We start from the raw sequence: 19,426 nt of genomic DNA on the forward strand, positions 1-19,426 counted from the left end.
GGCAGGAGTCTCTGTTAACACTCAAACTGGCAGGAGTCTCTGTTAACACTGAAACTGGCAGAAATCTCTGTTAACATTCAAACTGGCAGGAGTACTCTCTGTTAACACTCAAACTGGCAGGAGTACTCTCTGTTAACACTCAAACTGCACGCTTTCGCTACATCCTGATCCTCACATAATCAGTTGAGAGGCTGGCTAAAATGAAACCCCTACAGAGAGGCCTATTTTTGACGGAGAGTAAGTGATCCATCCCCACGACCTGCTTTAGTACAGAAGTGTTTTAATTTAGCCAAGGATGACCCGAGTTTGGTACTCTAGAACCTTGAGCTACACCACTATTTCTATTCAGTAAGTGTTCTTATGACATTATAGCCACTTCAGCAGATGCACTTTATCCATAGAGACTTACACTTAGGTTGTCTTATTGAGCATGCATGGAAGAGCAGCACATTTCAAGCTTAATTTAGATTAAAGTAGAGCGAACAGAGCTTGATTTTGTAAGAGGGGTGGGGCACTGTTGATTCCTGCCAGAAGATGCCTGTCTCTGTGAGTGGTAGGGCAGGTTTCAGACCCTACGGGAGGGGAGTGTGGGCCGAGCTTGTGCCAGTGGAGGTGCCTCCATCTTGGGCATGAGCAGTAACAGCAGCCCCCTCTGCAGCCCCAGGGCTCCATACTCAAACCAATCTAACTGATATCTCTTGAGAACAAAAGGAGGACAGGACTAATGGCCATGTGTTCTGTCCACCTGGCTAGGTCCTTGACAGTCTGACCCCTGGGGTCATTTGGTCAGCTGATGCTACTAGTGAATGTGACAGCAGGCATGATTACATTGATGCGTTGATGAGAGTGCTGTCATTTATCCAAACTGGCACTAAATCTATGATCTCTTGGAAATTACAGTAACCTTGGGCCAGGATTGAATTGTTACCTACATTAGCAGATCTGATGTAACCAGGCACAGTAGAGATCATGCTAGATGCCACTATTCACACCGGGAGGTATTCTGAGTTATTTGTGCTGAACTCGTTCAATTAAATAATAATTGAAGTTGTGTACGCTTATCTCAACTCTGAATCGGACCTACAATACAGTCTAAAGGTTTTCATTATGCTCCTGCTTTTTTTGAAGTCCTTAACATTAGGAGATCTTTTCTTGCATGAATGTAACAGGATACAGACCTGTCACGCATGGTGTTAAGTGGTGTGAGACTATGGTGTGTAACTAACTAGCTGGTTCTCAGGTGAGAAAGAGGAAGGCTGCTGTTGTGCAGCTTGTTTCCATTGTGTTGCTTTCTGGAGTTGCAGCCTCTCCCCCTCTTTCCCTGCTCTCCCCCTCTTTCCCGGCTCTCCCCCCTTTCCCCGCTCTCCCTCTTTCCTCTCCTCTCTGTGTGTCTTCTGCTATCTGAACAGCTGAAGCCCCTCTGCAGATTCATATTCACAGCATGTTTGTACTGTACAGCAGAGGGTTGAAGACCGCAGTGCTATGCCCAGAAGTGTGTGCATGCGCACATGTGTGCGAATGAGAGAGACACCCAGCGAAGATTCACCCGGCTGGGGAGAATAAACCCTGTTGTCGTTGCTATGGTATCCAGCTCTGAGTGCAGATTCAGAATGGTTGTGATTCAGGCATTCCAAGTTCTTTAGCAAGCAAGCAACCATCTTCCCCCTCTTCTCTTCTTCCTCTCCAACAACACACGCACGCATACACACACACACAGGCGCACTCTCACTCTGCTGCACAATTGCACCCCTGTTTGAGTGGTGCTGGTAGCGGAACCTGGGGAGTTGGGGGTAGTGAGCTGCTTAGACTGAGACAGAAACACAGCAGTCTCAGAGAACCTCCCCTCCCTCCCTCCCTCTCTCCTTCCATCCCTTCCTACAGCTGGTTCCTGGGGCTGGGGATCCACACAGCCAGGGCACACTGTGTTGATGCCCAGCCCAGTCCAGCCCCGCTGAGGAAGAAAAGGGAGTAGGTAGATCAGCATAAAAGTGCTTAGAGACGGGCCACACTAAATGGCAATTGAACCATGAGAAAATCTGCCTACAGAGACCAGCGGTCCGGTTGTTGTCATTAAAACATTGTTTGATTGTGTTGACAAGATGAACAATGCTCATTGGTCAACCATGCATCTTTTGGTGCCTCGAGCGCCGAGCTAGCGGTGCCGCTCATGGGAGCAGGCACCACGAACCGTGGAGCTTGCAAAACTGCTTGCGTTTGGCCGCACTACTCATTGAAATCAATTTGTTGCTTAGCGCGGCCTGTCTGTAAGCATCTTAAAGCATATGGCAGCAACTGTATTAGAAAGGTATATCAGCAGGACAGATGTCAGCAAGCAGTTTTATTGTGTCAGCAGCACACTGTCTCATAAGCAAATCTATGGATTTCACATGACTGGGAATACAGATATGCATCTCTTGGTCACAGATACGTTAAAAAGAAAGTAGGGCCTAGTCTATCAGGAAAAAGAACATAGCCTAGTTAGCCAGGTAGCCTAGAGGTTAAGAGCGTTGGGGCAGGTAACCTAACGTTGGGGGGGTTGGGGCAGGTAACCTAGCGTTGGGGGGGTTTGGCAGGTAACCTAGCGTTGGGGGGTTTGGGGCAGGTAACCTAACGTTGGGGGTTTGGGGCAGGTAACCTAACGTTGGGGTGTTTGGGGCAGGTAACCTAACGTTGGGGGGGTTGGGGCAGGTAACCTAGCGTTGGGGGATTTGGCAGGTAACCTAGCGTTGGGGGGTTTGGGGCAGGTAACCTAGCGTTGGGGGGTTGGGGCAGGTAACCTAACGTTGGGGGGTTTGGGGCAGGTAACCTAGCGTTGGGGGGTTGGGGCGGTAACCCAACGTTGGGGGGTTGGGGCAGGTAACCTAACGTTGGGGGTTGGGGCAGGTAACCTAGCGTTGGGGGGGTTTGGCAGGTAACCTAGCGTTGGGGGTGGGCAGTAACCAGCGTTGGGGGTTGGGGCAGGTAACCTAACGTTGGGGGGTTGGGGCAGGTAACCTAGCGTTGGGGGGTTGGGGCAGGTAACCTAGCGTTGGGGGGTTGGGGCAGGTAACCCAACGTTGGGGGGTTTGGGGCAGGTAACCTAGCGTTGGGGGGTTGGGGCAGGTAACCAACGTTGGGGGGTTGGGGCAGGTAACCCTAGCGTTGGGGGGTTGGGGCAGGTAACCTAGCGTTGGGGGGTTGGGGCAGGTAACCTAGCGTTGGGGGGGTTGGGGCAGGTAACCTAGCGTTGGGGGGGGTTTGGCAGGTAACCCTAGCGTTGGAGGGGTTTGGCAGGTAACCCAGCGTTGGGGGGGTTGGGGCAGGTAACCTAGCGTTGGAGCAGGTTACCTAGCGTTGTGGGGGTTGGGGCAGGTTGCCTAGCGTTGGGAGGATTGGGGCAGGTAGCCTAGCGTTGGGGGGGTTGGAGCAGGTTGCCTAGCGTTGAGGGGGTTGGGGCAGGTTGCCTAGCGTTGGGGGGTTGGGGCAGGTAGCCTAGCGTTGAGGGGGTTGGGGCAGGTTACCTAGCGTTGAGGGGGTTGGGGCAGGTTGCCTAGCGTTGGGAGGATTGGGGCAGGTTGCCTAGCGTTGGGAGGATTGGGGCAGGTTGCCTAGCGTTGAGGGGGGTTGGGGCAGGTTACCTAGCGTTGGGGGGGCTGGGCAGGTAACCCAGCGTTGGGGGGTTGGGGCAGGTTGCCTAGCGTTGGGGGGTTGGGGAGGTAACTTAGCGTTGGGGGGTTGGGGATGTAACCCTAGCGTTGGGGGGTTGGGGCAGGTTGCCAAGCATTGGGAGGGTTGGGGCAGGTTGCCTAGCGTTGGGGGGTTGGGGCAGGTTGCCTAGCGTTGGGGGGTTGGGGCAGGTAGCCTAGCGTTGGGGCAGGTAGCCTAGCGTTAGAGGGGTTGTGGCAGGTAGCCCAGTGTTGGGGGGTTGAGGCAGGTAGCCTAGCGTTGGGGCTGGTAGCCTAGCGTTAGGGGGTTTGGCAGGTAACCTAGCGTTGGGGGGTTTGGGGCAGGTAACCTAGCGTTGGGGGGTTGGGGCAGGTAACCTAGCGTTGGGGGGGTTGGGGCAGGTAACCCAACGTTGGGGGGTTGGGGCAGGTAACCTAGCGTAGGCGGGTTTGGCAGGTAACCTAGCGTTGGGGGTTTGGCAGGTAACCCAGCTGGCGTTGGGGGTTTGGGCCGGTAACCCAGCGTTGGGGGGTTTGGGGCAGGTAACCTAGCGTTGGGGGGGTTGTGGCAGGTAACCCAGCGTGGGGGGTTGGGGCAGGTAACCTAGCGTTGGGGGGTTGGGGCAGGTAACCTAGCGTTGGGGGTTTGGGGCAGGTAACCCTAGCGTTGGGGGGTTGGGGCAGGTAACCTAGCGTTGGGGGGGGTTGGCGGCAACCCAGCGTTGGGGGGGTTTGGGCAGGTAACCTAGCGTTGGGGGGGGTTTGGGGCAGGTAACCTAGCGTTGGGGGGTTTGGGGCAGGTAACCTAGCGTTGGGGGTTGGGGCAGGTAACCTAGCGTTGGGGGGTTTGGGGCAGGTAACCTAGCGTTGGGGGGTTGGGGCAGGTAACCTAACGTTGGGGGTTGGGGCGGTAACCTAGCGTTGGGGGGGTTTGGCAGGTAACCTAGCGTTGGGGGGTTTGGGGCAGGTAACCTAGCGTTGGGGGGTTGGGGCAGGTAACCTAACGTTGGGGGGTTGGGGCAGGTAACCCTAGCGTTGGGGGGTTTGGGGCAGGTAACCTAGCGTTGGGGGGTTGGGGCAGGTAACCTAACGTTGGGGGGTTTGGGGCAGGTAACCTAGCGTTGGGGGGTTGGGGCAGGTAACCCAACGTTGGGGGGTTGGGGCAGGTAACCCTAGCGTTGGGGGGTTGGGGCAGGTAACCTAGCGTTGGGGGGTTGGGGCAGGTAACCTAGCGTTGGGGGGGTTTGGCAGGTAACCTAGCGTTGGGGGGTTTGGCAGGTAACCTAGCGTTGGGGGGTTGGGGCAGGTAACCCAGCGTTGGGGCAGGTTACCTAGCGTTGTGGGGGTTGGGGCAGGTTGCCTAGCGTTGGGAGTGATTGGGGCAGGTAGCCTAGCGTTGGGGGGGTTGGAGCAGGTTGCCTAGCGTTGAGGGGGTTGGGGCAGGTTGCCTAGCGTTGGGGGTTGGGGCAGGTAGCCTAGCGTTGAGGGGGTTGGGGCAGGTTACCTAGCGTTGAGGGGGTTGGGGCAGGTTGCCTAGCGTTGGGATGATTGGGACAGGTTGCCTAGCGTTGGGAGGATTGGGGCAGGTTGCCTAGCGTTGAGGGGGTTGGGGTAGGTTACCTAGCGTTGGGGGGGTTGGGCAGGTAACCCAGCGTTGGGGGGTTGGGGCAGGTTGCCTAGCGTTGGGGGGGTTGGGGAGGTAACCTAGCGTTGGGGGGTTGGGGATGTAACCTAGCGTTGGGGGGTTGGGGCAGGTTGCCAAGCATTGGGAGGGTTGGGGCAGGTTGCCTAGCGTTGGGGGGTTGGGGCAGGTTGCCTAGCGTTGGGGGGTTGGGGCAGGTTGCCTAGCGTTGGGGGGTTGGGGCAGGTAGCCTAGCGTTGAGGGGTTGGGGCAGGTTGCCTAGCGTTGGGGGGGTTGAGGCAGGTTCCCTAGCGTTGGGGGGATCGGGGCAGGTAGCCTAGAGGTTAAGAGCGTTGGGGCAGGTAACCCAACGTTGGGGGGATTGGGGCAGGTTGCCTAGCGTTGGGGCAGGTAACCCAACGTTGGTGGGGTTGGGGCAGGTTGCCTAGTGTTGGGGCAGGTTGCCCTGGGGGTTGGGGCAGGTTGCCTAGTGTGGGGTTGGGGCAGGTTGCCGCGGGCCAGCGTTGGGGGGTTGGGGCAGGTAGCCTAGCGTTGGGGGGGTTGGGGCCGGTTGCCTAGCGTTGGGGGGTTGGGGCAGGTTGCCTAGCGTTGAGGGGTTGGGGCAGGTTACCTAGCGTTGGGGGGTTGGGGCAGGTTGCCTAGCGTTGGGGGGGTTGGGGAGGTAACCTAGCGTTGGGGGGGTTGGGGCAGGTTGCCAAGCCATTGGGAGGGGTTGGGGCAGGTTGCCTAGCGTTGGGGGGTTGGGGCAGGTAGCCTAGCGTTAGGGCAGGTTGCCTAGCGTTGGGGGGTTGGGGCAGGTTGCCTAGCGTTGAGGGGGTTGGGGCAGGTTGCCTAGCGTTAGGGCAGGTTGCCTAGCGTTGGGGGGTTGGGGCAGGTTGCCTAGCGTTGGGGGGTTGGGGCAGGTTGCCCTAGCGTTGGGGGGGTTGAGGCAGGTTCCCCTAGCGTTGGGGGGATCGGGGCAGGTAGCCTAGAGGTTAAGAGCGTTGGGGCAGGTAACTTAACGTTGGGGGATTGGGGCAGGTTGCCTAGCGTTGGGGCAGGTAACCTAACGTTGGTGGGGTTGGGGCAGGTTGCCTAGTGTTGGGTCAGGTTGCCTAGCGTTGGGGGGGTTGGGGCAGGTAGCCTAGCGTTAGGGGGTTGGGGCAGGTAGCCTAGCATTGGGGGGGTTGGGGCAGCTAACCTAGCGTTGGGGCAGGTAACCTAGCATTGGGAGTGTTGGGGCAGGTAACCTAGTGTTGGGGTAGGTAACTTAGAGTGTGGGGGTTGGGGCAGGTAACCTAGCGTTGGGGGGGTTGGGCCAGGTAGCCTAGCGGTTAGGAGCTTTGGACCTGTATCCAAGAGGTTGCTGGTTCGAATCCCCAAGCTGGTTAAAAAATCTGCCGTTCTGCTCTTGAGCAAGGCAGTTAACTCCCAACAACAACTGCTCCCTGGGCGCCGATGACGTGGACATCGATTTAAGGCAGTCCCCCACACCGGCTTGGGTTTTGCAACTGACTAGGTATTCCCTTACCCCTTGCCTGACCAAAAGTTTGCTGGTTTTAATCTCTAAACCGACTAGGTGAAAACTCTGTCTGTGCCCTTGAGCAAGGCACTAAACACTTATTGCTCCTTTAAATCACTCATGTAAGCATCTGCTATGTGACTAAAATGTAAATGTAAATTGAACAAAAATATAAACGCAACATGTAAAGTGTTGGTCCCATGTTTCATGAGCTGAAATAAAAGGTCCCAGAAATGTTCACAAAAAGCTTATTTTGAAATTGTTGCATGTTGCATTTTATTTATTTTTTCAGTATAGTTAGCATACCATGTCATGTGAATTCACATTCTGGCATAGTGAGGATTGTGGATGTTTTGAGCAACTGCTTTTGTTAACTTATTTATGCGATAACATGGTGTTATGTTTTGATGCACTGTGTGAAAACACTGTTTGAGCTGAGCAACTGGTACTAGAGAATGAAGGTTTGGTCTGAGCAACATGGTACTAGAGAATGAAGGTTTGGTCTGAGCAACATGGTACTAGAGAATGAAGGTTTGGTCTGAGCAACATGGTACTAGAGAATGAAGGTCTGGTCTGAGCAACATGGTACTAGAGAATGAAGGTTTGGTCTGAGCAACATGGTACTAGAGAATGAAGGTTTGGTCTGAGCAACATGGTACTAGAGAATGAAGGTTTGGTCTGAGCAACATGGTACGAGAGAATGAAAGTTAGAGCTGAGCAACATGGTACTAGAGAATGAAGGTTTGGTCTGAGCAACATGGTACTAGAGAATGAAGGTTTGGTCTGAGCAACATGGTACTAGAGAATGAAGGTTTGGTCTGAGCAACATGGTACTAGAGAATGAAAGTTAGAGCTGAGCAACATGGTACTAGAGAATGAAGGTTTGGTCTGAGCAACATGGTACTAGAGAATGAAGGTTTGGTCTGAGCAACATGGTACTAGAGAATGAAGGTTTGGTCTGAGCAACATGGTACTAGAGAATGAAAGTTAGAGCTGAGCAACATGGTACTAGAGAATGAAGGTTTGGTCTGAGCAACATGGTACTAGAGAATGAAGGTCTGGTCTGAGCAACATGGTACTAGAGAATGAAAGTTTGGTCTGAGCAACATGGTACTAGAGAATGAAAGTCCAAATCCAAATCAAATGTATTTGTCACATACACATGGTTAGCAGGTGTTAATGCAGGTGTAGCGAAATGCTTGTGCTTCTAGTTCCGACCATGCAGTAATATCTAACAAGTAATATAACCTAACAATTTCACAACAACTACCTTATACACACAAGTGTAAAGGAATGAATACGAATATGTACATAAAAATATATAAATGAGTGATGGCCGAACGGCATAGGCAAGATGCAGTAGATGGTATAGAGTACAGTATATACATATGAGATGAACAATGTAGGGTATGAGAACATTATATAAAGTGGCATTGTTTAAAGTGGCTAGTGATACATTTAATTACATCAGATGGCAAGATGCAGTAGATGGTATAGCGTACAGTATATACATAAGAGATGAGTAATGTAGGGTAAGTAAACATTATATAATATAAAGTGGCTAGTGATAAATTACATACATTTTTCCATTATTAAAGTGGGTGGAGTTGAGTCAGTATGTTGGCAGCAGCCACTCAATGTTAGTGATGGCTGTTTAACAGTCTGATGGCCTTGAGATAGAAGCTGTTTTTCAGTCTCGGTCCCAGCTTTGATGCACCTGTACTGACCTCGCCTTCTGGATGTTAGCGGGGTGAACAGGCAGTGGCTCGGGTAGTTGTTGTCCTTGATGATCTTTTTGGCCTTCCTGTGACATCGGGTGGTGTAAGTGTCCTGGAGGGCAGGTAGTTTGCACCGGGTGATGTGTTGTGCAGACCTCACTACCCTCTGGAGAGCCTTCCGGTTATGGGCGGAGCAGCTGCCGTACCAGGTGGTGATACAGCCCGACAGGATGCTCTCGAATGTGCATCTGTAAAAGTTTGTGAGTGTTTTTGGTGACAAGCCGAATTTCTTTAGCCTCCTGAGGTTGAATAGGCGCTGCTGCGCCTTCTTCACCACGCTGTCTGTGTGGGTGGACCATTTCAGTTTGTCCGTGATGTGTACGCCGAGGAACATAAAACTCTCCACCCTCTCCACTACTGTCCCATCAATGTAGATAGGGAGCGGCTCCCTCTGCTGTTTCCTGAAGTCCACGATCATCTCCTTTGTTTTGTTGACATTGAGTGAGAGGTTATTTTCCTGACACCACACTCCCGAGGGCCCTCACCTCCTCCCTGTAGGCTGTCTCATCGTTGTTGGTAATCAAGCCTACCACTGTAGTGTCGTCTGCAAACTTGATGATTGAGTTGGAGGCGTGCATGGCCACGCAGTCATGGGTGAACAGGGAGTACAGTTGAGGGCTGAGAACGCACCCTTGTGGGGACCCAGTGTTGAGGATCAGCGGGGTGGAGATGTTGTTACCTACCCTCACCACCTGGGGGCGGCCCATCAGGAAGTCCGGGACCCAGTTGCACAGGGCGGGGTCGAGACCCAGGGTCTCGAGCTTAATGACGAGTTTGGAGGGTACTATGGTGTTAAATGCTGAGCTGTAATCGATGAACAGCATTCTTACATAGGTATTCCTCTTGTCCAGATGGGTTAGGGCAATGTGCAGTATGATGGCGATTGCGTCGTCTGTGGACCTATTGTGGCGGTAAGCAAATTGGAGTGGGTCTAGGGTGTCAGGTAGGGTGGTGATATGGTCCTTGACTAGTCTCTCAAAGCACTTCATGATGACGGAAGTGAGTGCTACAGGGCGGTAGTCATTTAGCTCAGTTACCTTAGCTTTCTTGGGAACAGGAACAATGGTGGCCCTCTTGAAGCATGTGGGGACAGCAGACTAGGATAAGGATTGATTGAATATGTCTGTAAACACACCAGACAGCTGGTCTGCGCATGCTCTGAGGACGCGGCCGGGGATGCCGTCTGGGCCTGCTGCCTTGCGAGGGTTAACACGTTTAAATGTTTTACTCACGTTGGCTACAGTGAAGGAGAGCCCGCAGGTTTTGGTAGCAGACCGTGTCAGTGGTACTGTATTGTCCTCAAAGTGAGCAAAAAAGTTGTTCAGTCTGTCTGGGAGCAAGGCATCGTGATCCGCGACGGGGCTGGTTTTTCTTTTGTAGTCGGTGATAGACTGTAGACCCTGCCGCATACCTCTCGTGTCTGAGCCATTGAATTGCGACTCCACTTTGTCTCTGTACTGACGCTTAGCTTGTTTGATTGCCTTGCGGAGGGAATCGCTACACTGTTTGTATTTGGTCATGTTTCCGGTCACCTTGCCCTGATTAAAAGCAGTGGTTCGCGTGTTCAGTTTTGCTCGAATGCTGCCATCAATCCACGGTTTCTGGTTGGGGAATGTTTTAATAGATGCTGTGGGTACAACATCACCGATGCACTTGTTAATGAACTCGCACACCGAATCAGCGTATTCGTCAATGTTGTTGTTCGCCACAATGCGGAACATATCCCAGTCCACGTGATCGAAGCAATCTTGAAGCGTGGAATCCGATTGGTCGGACCAGCATTGAACAGACCTGAGGGCGGGAGCTTCCTGTTTTAGTTTCTGTCTATAGGCTGGGAGCAACAAAATAGAGTCGTGGTCAGTTTTTCTGAAGGGAGGGCGGGGGAGGGCTTTATATGCGTCGCGGAAGTTAGAATAACAGTGGTCCAGGGTTTTACCAGCCCTGGTAGCACAATCGATATGCTGATAGAATTTGGGGAGCCTTGCTTTCAGATTAGCCTTGTTAAAATCCCCGGCTACAATAAATGCAGCCTCAGGATATGTGGTTTCCAGTTTACATAGAGTCCAATGAAGTTCTTTCAGGGCCGTCAATGTGTCTGCTTGGGGGGGATGTACACGACTGCGATTATGATCGAAGAGAATTCTCTTGGTAGATAATGCGGTCGGCATTCGATTGTGAGGAATTCTAAGTCAGGTGAACAAAAGGACTTGAGTTCCTGTATATTGTTATGATCACACCACGTCTCGTTAATCATAAGGCATACACCCCCGCCCTTCTTCTTACCAGAGAGATGCTTGTTTCTGTCGGCGCGATGCGTGACGAAACCAGGTGGCTGTACCGACTCAGATAGCGTGTCTCGAGTGAGCTATGTTTCCGTGAAACAAAGAACGTTACAGTCTCTGATGTCTCTCTGGAATGCTACCCTTGCTCGGATTTCGTCTACCTTGTTGTCAAGAGACTGGACATTGGCGAGTAGTATGCTCGGGAGCGGTGTGCCCGTGCCCGTCAACGGAGCCTGACCAGAAGACGGCTCCGTCTGCCCCTTCTTCTACGGCGTCGTTGTTTTGGGTCGCTGGCTGGGATCTGATCCATTGTCCTGGGTGGTGGGCCAAACAGAGGATCCGCTTCGGGAAAGTCGTATTTCTGGTCGTAATGTTGGTGAGTTGACGTTGCTCTTGTATCCAATAGTTCCTCCCGACTGTATGTAGTAAAACCTAAGATTACCTGGGGTAACAATGTAAGAAATAACACATAAAAAAAAAAATACTGCATAGTTTTCTAGGAACACGAAGCGAGGCGGCCATCTCTGTCGGCGCCAGAAGTCTGACAGGTTTGGTCTGAGCAACATGGTACTCGAGAACTGAAACTCCAGTAACAGACCTCTGATTGTAACGTGACACAGTTTTGAAGCACAATGAACTCGGAGCTGATCAATAATTCAGGAGTAGACCGTGTGAACAGGAAGTGTAATCTATTCACCTCTCTCTCTCCACTGACACATCTGCTGAACTGTTTTACAGATTGACTATTTTCTCACCATGAATATTGCCTGGCAATCTGCCACTCTGGATGATAGGGAGGCTTTTCCATTTCAAAGCGCTGCAGTATTTCTGCCACACCATTGTCATTATACCAGATCAACATTAACACCCCACAGTGTGATTCCCATTCCTGACTGTTTTATGTTTTATGCATGAGAGATGGGCTGTAAACTCCTGTTAGCATGGGCTAATCCAACCTCCATATTTTAACACACAAACACTTATTTTAATATGAAAACCGGGTTTTAGCATTGATTCGGGCTCTGTGATTCAGCAGTTAGCTCTAGGCTGTTTGTTTGCTTTGCCTAGTCAAGCATCCATAATGAAACATCATGGAGTTTATCATTGGCCAATCTGTACACGCCTCCCCCTTCTCCTTTACATAGAATTCAACCCCCCACTTCAAGCAGACAGGGGATTTAAAGATTGTGAGATGTGCATGAAATTCACATTTTCATGATCCATCAAACAAGAATATGCTTGATATCCTATATCTTGAATCTGAGGCTTTCCATTCCCTGTGTTTTCCCTCCATGAAATAGGAGATTCTTAACCCAAATAGAGAGAGGGTGACATTGAGAGCATGTGCTGTGGGTAGACTGGGTAACGATTACTCAGGCTTTTGACGCAGTGCCTGACTGTGCTATGTGCTCGTACTGCAAACGTGCCTGCCGAGAGAGACGTGTGTGTGTGTGTGTGTGTGTGTGTGTGTGTGTGTGTGTGTGTGTGTGTGTGTGTGTGTGTGTGTGTGTGTGTGTGTGTGTGTGTGTGTGTGTGTGTGTGTGTGTGTGTGTCAGTGAGGGGGAGGCAGGAGCTAGAAAAGGGACAGGTGTTGGGTATAGTCGAGAAATAAGAGTGTTTGTATTTGTCCCTCTGTGGGTTCCTAACTACCCAAGGCCACAGTTGCTGTCTTGGGGTCTGACTCAGCAGTCAGCACCTTAGGCCACATGGGTGTTCGGTGTTTCTCACTTTAAAATGCATTTAGGTGGGATAGTGTTTAATGATGAGAAATCACATGCTATTCTACTCAATCTATTGTATTCTGGAAGCATGGACAAATGTGAAGGTACTCCCTTCCTGTGGGGTTAGCCATATAATCCTCCTCCCACCTTTCACCAGCACAGCAGAGCAGCAGCAAGTCCACACTGACGCTCTTATCCTGACTGACACATAAAACCATGGCAACCATGTAAATTCTCTTTGTGTAACCCCAGGAAACGAATGACCTTGAGAACACTCTGACATCCTGTCCCTGGGCTAGTGTGACAGGCATCATCCGTTTTTTGTCCATGCGTGTCTGTTTTTCCTCCTGTCATGTCATTCACGTCATATGAAGGTCTACAACCGTAAATCTCTCTCAACAGAGACAAGCGTATTAACTAGAGGTCGACCGATTATGATTTTTCAACACCGATACCGATTATTGGAGGACCAAAAAAAGCCGATACCGATTAATCAGCCAATTTATTTATTTATTTGTAATAATGACAATTACAACAATACTGCTTGTTAAATCAACACCCGTTTGGCCAAGTAGGCTGTGATTCGATGAGAAATTAACAGGCACCGCATTGATTATATGCAATGCAGGACACGCTAGATAAACTAGTAATATCGTCAACCATGTGTAGTTAACTAGTGATTATGTTAAGGTTGATAGTTTTTTATAAGATAAGTTTAATGCTAGCTAGCAACTTACCTTGGCTTCTTGCTGCCCTCGCGTAACAGGTAGTCAGCCTGCAATGCAGGCTCCTCGTGGAGTGCAATGTAAGGCAGGTGGTTAGAGCGTTGGACTAGTAACCGGAAGGTTGCAAAAACGAATCCCCGAATCCCCCCTGAACAAGGCAGTTAACCCCCGTTCCTAGGCTGTCATTGAAAATAAGAATGTGTTCTTAATCTGACTTGCCTAGTTAAATAAAGATGTAAAAATGTTTTTGTTTTTTTAAATCTGCAAATCGGTGGCCAAAAATACCGATTGTTATGAAAACTTGAAATCGGTCCTAATTAATCGGCCATTCCGATTAATCGGTCGACCTCCAGTATTAACAGCCTGATATGACCAGTAGACATAATCATTTCCCCTCTTTTGCTTTGACACCAGTGGTAGCAATGTATTACAAAAACATTGTGTACCTTCTGGCAATAAAAAGCCCAAATTAAAAGGGTTTATTATCCTTCACCATGAGGTAATGACATCAATATGTGGTTTTCCAAAATCTCATGTTAAATAATAATATGCTTCTTTTTCATTGCATCAAAGAGAAAAGTACATAGGCCCCATGTAACCCTGTTTAAAATGTCTATGTGGAGTTTGCCTCAGTGGACATTAAATATTGAAGATTATTGCCCTCGTCCTTTATACTTGAAAAACGACTATTTCAATTTGACCACAGAAGTCTCAGAAGAGGACTCAAATTAAGATTCACTAGATCTATGTTTCTAAATGTTATGACAGGTAGTTGGAGAAATATTTCAACATTGAACATATTTCGGGCGTGTTCTCTGATATAGGCCCTAGTCCATTATCTTGGGGTTAGTTTAATCATTAGACACAGATGCACCAACCCAAGCTCTCCGGATGTAATGTGAGCTGGACAGATGTCAGACCACCGCCCCACATATCATTTAATGGTTACTTTGGGGTAGAGTTCTTTGGCCCAAGGCCCAACACAGGCTTAAATTGCTATCCACACACAGTAAGCAAGGTCATTATCAAAGGCCTTGGTTCTGTTCCAAACAGCCAGTCAGTCCGGCAGTCTGTTAGAGATTAGACACAGGCCCTAGAGCAGTGGGTGAAACCAGCATTGCCCACTAGTCTCATACCAGTCCAACAGACTTCTAAATTACTGAATCAATATTTAAAGCTGTTTAATGACAGTTCTCCCTCGTTTAGTGAGTACTTGGCTTTTGACATAATAGATGAAGACCGTGGAGAATCAATCAGTCAGCATGACTGCCTGTCTGTCAGAGTACCAGCAGCAGCATGGTGGTGTACTGAACTAGGAGGAGCAGGGCATAAGCAGCTTTACTAGTCAGCTGATGACAAGGTTTCCCTGATGGTGTGGCAGTTTGTGCCTGGTTTCTGTATGTGCCTTCTTGTGTGTGAGCTTTAAAGTGTGCGTTTTGATGCGCATCCTGTTTTTATGATGGACGTATAAAAAACCTTGTAGTGAAAGGGGGATTTGAGACTTACAACTTACACAAAGACCATGGTCACTGTTGTCACATGATAGCCAAGCGCACATTCAACACACACACACACACAGGACGGGTGACATCTTCAAACGATGCCACACGAGACCCTTGCTTTGTCTATTGGTTTACAAATTGATACTCTTTATATAACATCCCCACTGGGCATCCCTCTGTCTGTACTGTCGCTTCGGAGTACGTGGCCTCCCTGAAACTCTCTGGCTTAGCTATGGCATTGTGGAAGGAGGGGGAAAGGTATTCATGCATGGCTCTGCAGTGGTCCTTTTAAAGATGGCGTCTCCGTCTCCTCATGCAATCACTACTCATTCTGATGGTCGGTGAAAACAATATGTACACTTTTTTCAGGATGTATAACATCCTGTGAACATCTGCAATAATAACTAATACTGTAATAACAAGTCACATTGTAACAACTCATACTGTAACAACAATTCATACTGTAACATCAACTCTTACTGTAACAACTCTTACTTTAATAAAAACTCATGCTGTAACAACTCATACTGTAGTAACTAATACTGCAATAACAACTCATACTGTAATAAGGGAAAGAGAAAGGGGGATACCTAGTCAGTTGTACAACTGAATGTATTCAACTGAAAGGTGTCTTCTGCATTTAACCCAACTCAAACGTACTGTAATAATAAGTATTTTTGATGTGTTCCTCCAGGAGACCCTCCAGCAGCTGGTGACGATGCCTCTCCCCAACGTGCTGGTGCTGGGCAGGAACCCTCTCAGTGGTACGTCTTCATCTGACTGACCTACCAACAATACACACTGTTACACTGGGAGTTCAGTGGGGAAACTGAGGATGTTACTGTCCTGTATTAGAATGCAGTGTAGACTCATTCATAACGTGAACTCTTTATAACTCCATTATTATGCACCACGCATCATGTAGGTCTGTTGCTTCATCTTGAAATCGGTTTTCCTCGTCCTTGTGTGTAGATGTCCTTTCCACCAGCTAGAATCTCTCTGTTCTCTTCATGGTGAGATATTGGGTCATGTGAAACCAAGATACAACCAGCCATTGGTTGTATTGTGTCAAAATATTTGGATTTAGGAAACACGTTATTTGTTTATTTCAAATCAAATCAAAAACATTTGGTCACATACACATGGTTAGCAGATGTTATTGTGAGTGTAGCGAAATGCTTGTGCTTCAAGTTCTGACAGTGCAGCAATATCTAACATGTAATCTAACAATTCCACAACAACTACCTAATACACACACATCTAAGTCAAGGAATGGAGTAAGAATATGTACATATAAATATATGGATGAGCAATGACAGAGTGGCATAGGCAAGATGCAATGGATGGTATAAAATACAGTATATACATATAAGATGAGTAATGTCAGATATGTAAACATTATTAAAGTGGCATTAATAAAGTGACTAGTGATCCATTTGTTAGAGTGGCCAATGATTTCAAGTCTGTATGTAGGCAGCAGCCTCTCTGTGTTAGTGATGGCTGTTTAACAGTCTGATGGCCTTGAGATAGAAGCTGTTTTTCAGTCTCGGTTCCAGCTTTGATGCACCTGTACTGACCTCGCCTTCTGGATGGTAGCGGGGTGAACAGGCAGTGGCTCGGGTGGTTGTTGTCCTTGATGATCTTTTTGGCCTTCCTGTGACATCGGGTGCTGTAAGTGTCCTGGAGGGCAGGTAGTTTGCCCCCGGTGATGCGTTGTGCAGACCCCACTACCCTCTGGAGAGCCTTACGGTTATGGGCGGAGCAGTTGACGTACCAGGCGGTGATGCAGTCCGACAGGATGCTCTCAATCTGTAAAAGTTTGAGGGTTTTAGGTGACAAGGAGTTGTGCAACGGATCACACAACTCTCGGATCGGATCACGGTTTTGAGTCATGGATCGGATCATTTTTCAGGTCAGCAAAAAAAGGGGGAGACAAATGTAACTTTGCTTTCCATTTATTACTTAAAGAACACTTAAAGTAAGGAACTTTTCAATGTTTAAATAAAATCTTAAAATAAAATATTCAATACTCAAATGTTAAATTAAAGTGCAATATGAGGCATGATACCTTCTTCCTTTGAACAATGGTGAATGAAAAAATAGCCCATGTCCACATCATCAAAAACAAGTAAAGAAAGAAAGAAAGAAAAACAGACCTGAGCTTATAACTTCACATGACTTTTGTAAAAGATGAGGATGTCTACATTGTCTTGGGAAAGGGTAGACCTCTTTGCAGTCACTATGTCCCCTGCCGTGGAGAACACCCTCTCGCTAGGTAATGAAGTGCCAGGCACAACCAGGTAGCATCTTGGTAGCATCTTGCCATCATGGCAATGTGAGGGTATTTACACTCATTGCTTTTCCACCATGCCAGTGGATCACCATCCACTGGAATGCCGCTTGCTGCCTTGTAGGATGCCTCCTCCTCTTTGATGGTGTTGGCAAACGTCTTGCCTGTGTCCTTGCTCGTAAAGGTCTCCCTGAAAAGCTCCTTCATGGCCAAATGATTTAGTGGAGGAGATGCCTCTGAGTCTGGTCCAGTCGGCTCTGTGGCTTGACCCTGCAGAACAAATGACTTGATCTATTCAACTAATTATTTATTGTCATATTTCATAGAACTATAATTGTGGCAATAACATTTAATAAAAGCCATTATTATTCCAAATAGAAAATGGATGATTCTAATAGCAATAGCATAGACTAAGATTAGACTGCACTATATTTATTATTTAAGTAATTCACTCATAATTTTTTTACCTCTTCAGTGGCCACAATCTCAGTGGTGAGATCACTATATGTCCTCCGGTGTAGGGCAGGGTCTAGGTGAGACAGGGACTAGGTGAGACAGGGTCTAGGTGAGACAGGGACTTGAACAGACAGGGTCTAGGTGAGACAGGGTCTAGGTGAGACAGGGTCTAGGTGAGACAGAGACTTGAACAGACAGAGTCCAGCTTCTAGCACTGCATTTACTTGGTTCTTAGCATTATCTGTGGTGGTTGGGATATTGCTATTGGTCCTCTCTAGCTTCCACTCTGCTACTGCTCCTAGCAGTACCTGCGCCAGATTTGTGCCTGTGTGACTCTCATAGAGGGGGCGTGTCTGTAGCACTGGACTTCACATCTCCCACTCCTCTGTGGTGTAGTGAACAGTCACAGTCACGTAGCTTTCTGTTGCCCTGGAGGTCCACTCCTCTGTGGTGTAGTGAGCAGTCAGTCACGTAGCTTTCTGTTGCCCTGGAGGTCCACTCCTCTGTGGTGTAGTGAACAGTCACAGTCACGTAGCTTTTCTGTTACCCTGGAGGTCCACTCCTCTGTGGTGTAGTGAACAGTCACAGTCACGTAGCTTTCTGTTACCCTGGAGGTCCACTCCTCTGTGGTGTAGTGAACAGTCACGTAGCTTTCTGTTACCCTGGAGGTCCACTCCTCTGTGGTGTAGTGAGCAGTCACGTAGCTTTCTGTTACCCTGGAGGTCCACTCCTCTGTGGTGTAGTGAACAGTCACATAGCTTTCCGTTGCCCTGGAGGTCCACTCCTCTGTGGTGTAGTGAGCAGTCAGTCACGTAGCTTTCTGTTGCCCTGGAGGTCCACTCCTCTGTGGTGTAGTGAACAGTCACAGTCACGGAGCTTTCTGTTACCCTGGAGGTCCACTCCTCTGTGGTGTAGTGAGCAGTCAGTCACGTAGCTTTCCGTTGCCCTGGAGGTCCACTCCTCTGTGGTGTAGTGAGCAGTACAGTCACGGAGCTTTCTGTTGCCCTGGAGGTCCACTCCTCTGTGGTGTAGTGAACAGTCACAGTCACGTAGCTTTCTGTTACCCTGGAGGTCCACTCCTCTGTGGTGTAGTGAACAGTCACAGTCACGTAGCTTTCTGTTACCCTGGAGGTCCACTCCTCTGTGGGGTAGTGATCAGTCACAGTCACGTAGCTTTCTGTTACCCTGGAGGTCCACTCCTCTGTGGTGTAGTGAACAGTCACAGTCACGGAGCTTTCTGTTACCCTGGAGGTCCACTCCTCTGTGGTGTAGTGAACAGTCACAGTCACGTAGCTTTCTGTTACCCTGGAGGTCCACTCCTCTGTGGTGTAGTGATCAGTCACAGTCACGTAGCTTTTCTGTTGCCCTGGAGGTCCACTCCTCTGTGGTGTAGTGAACAGTCACGTAGCTTTCCGTTGCCCTGGAGGTCCACTCCTCTGTGGTGTAGTGAGCAGTCAGTCACGTAGCTTTCTGTTGCCCTGGAGGTCCGCTCCTCTGTGGTGTAGTGAACAGTCACAGTCACGGAGCTTTCTGTTACCCTGGAGGTCCACTCCTCTGTGGTGTAGTGAACAGTCACAGTCACGTAGCTTTCTGTTACCCTGCAGGTCCACTCCTCTGTGGTGTAGTGAGCAGTCACAGTCACGTAGCTTTCCGTTGCCCTGTAGGACCACCCGTATGTGGTGAGGGCAACAGAGGATGCCTTGGATAATTCGTCGACAATTTTGATATTTTCCTGTTCATAAAGATCTGGCACGATCTTCATACTGAAGTGGGTGCGCCAGGGGATTTCCTAGCGTGGCTCAAGCACTTTCACCATATTTTAAACCCTTTGTTTTCCACAACAGAGTATGGCCTCATGTCTGCAGCGATAAACATCCCAATAGAT

At 49.3% G+C, this 19,426-nt stretch overlaps 1 protein-coding gene across 7 annotated transcripts in view; it reads left to right on the forward strand.

The window, feature by feature from the left end:
- The window catches only part of LOC106577115 (girdin), a 105,327-nt gene that overhangs the window by 32,893 nt on the left and 53,008 nt on the right, over positions 1-19,426 (forward strand). For all 7 annotated transcript variants that reach the window (XR_006760348.1, XM_045700963.1, XM_045700961.1 and 4 more), the window contains exon 4: positions 15,490-15,559. Coding sequence is in view for 6 of the 7 variants with exons in the window: in XM_045700963.1 (XP_045556919.1) it covers positions 15,490-15,559 (70 nt within the window). In the remaining variant the exon portion in view is untranslated. The remainder of the gene's footprint in view (positions 1-15,489; positions 15,560-19,426) is intronic.

Source organism: Salmo salar, chromosome ssa18 (assembly GCF_905237065.1).
Source record: "Salmo salar chromosome ssa18, Ssal_v3.1, whole genome shotgun sequence".
NCBI classification, from domain to species: domain Eukaryota; kingdom Metazoa; phylum Chordata; class Actinopteri; order Salmoniformes; family Salmonidae; genus Salmo; species Salmo salar.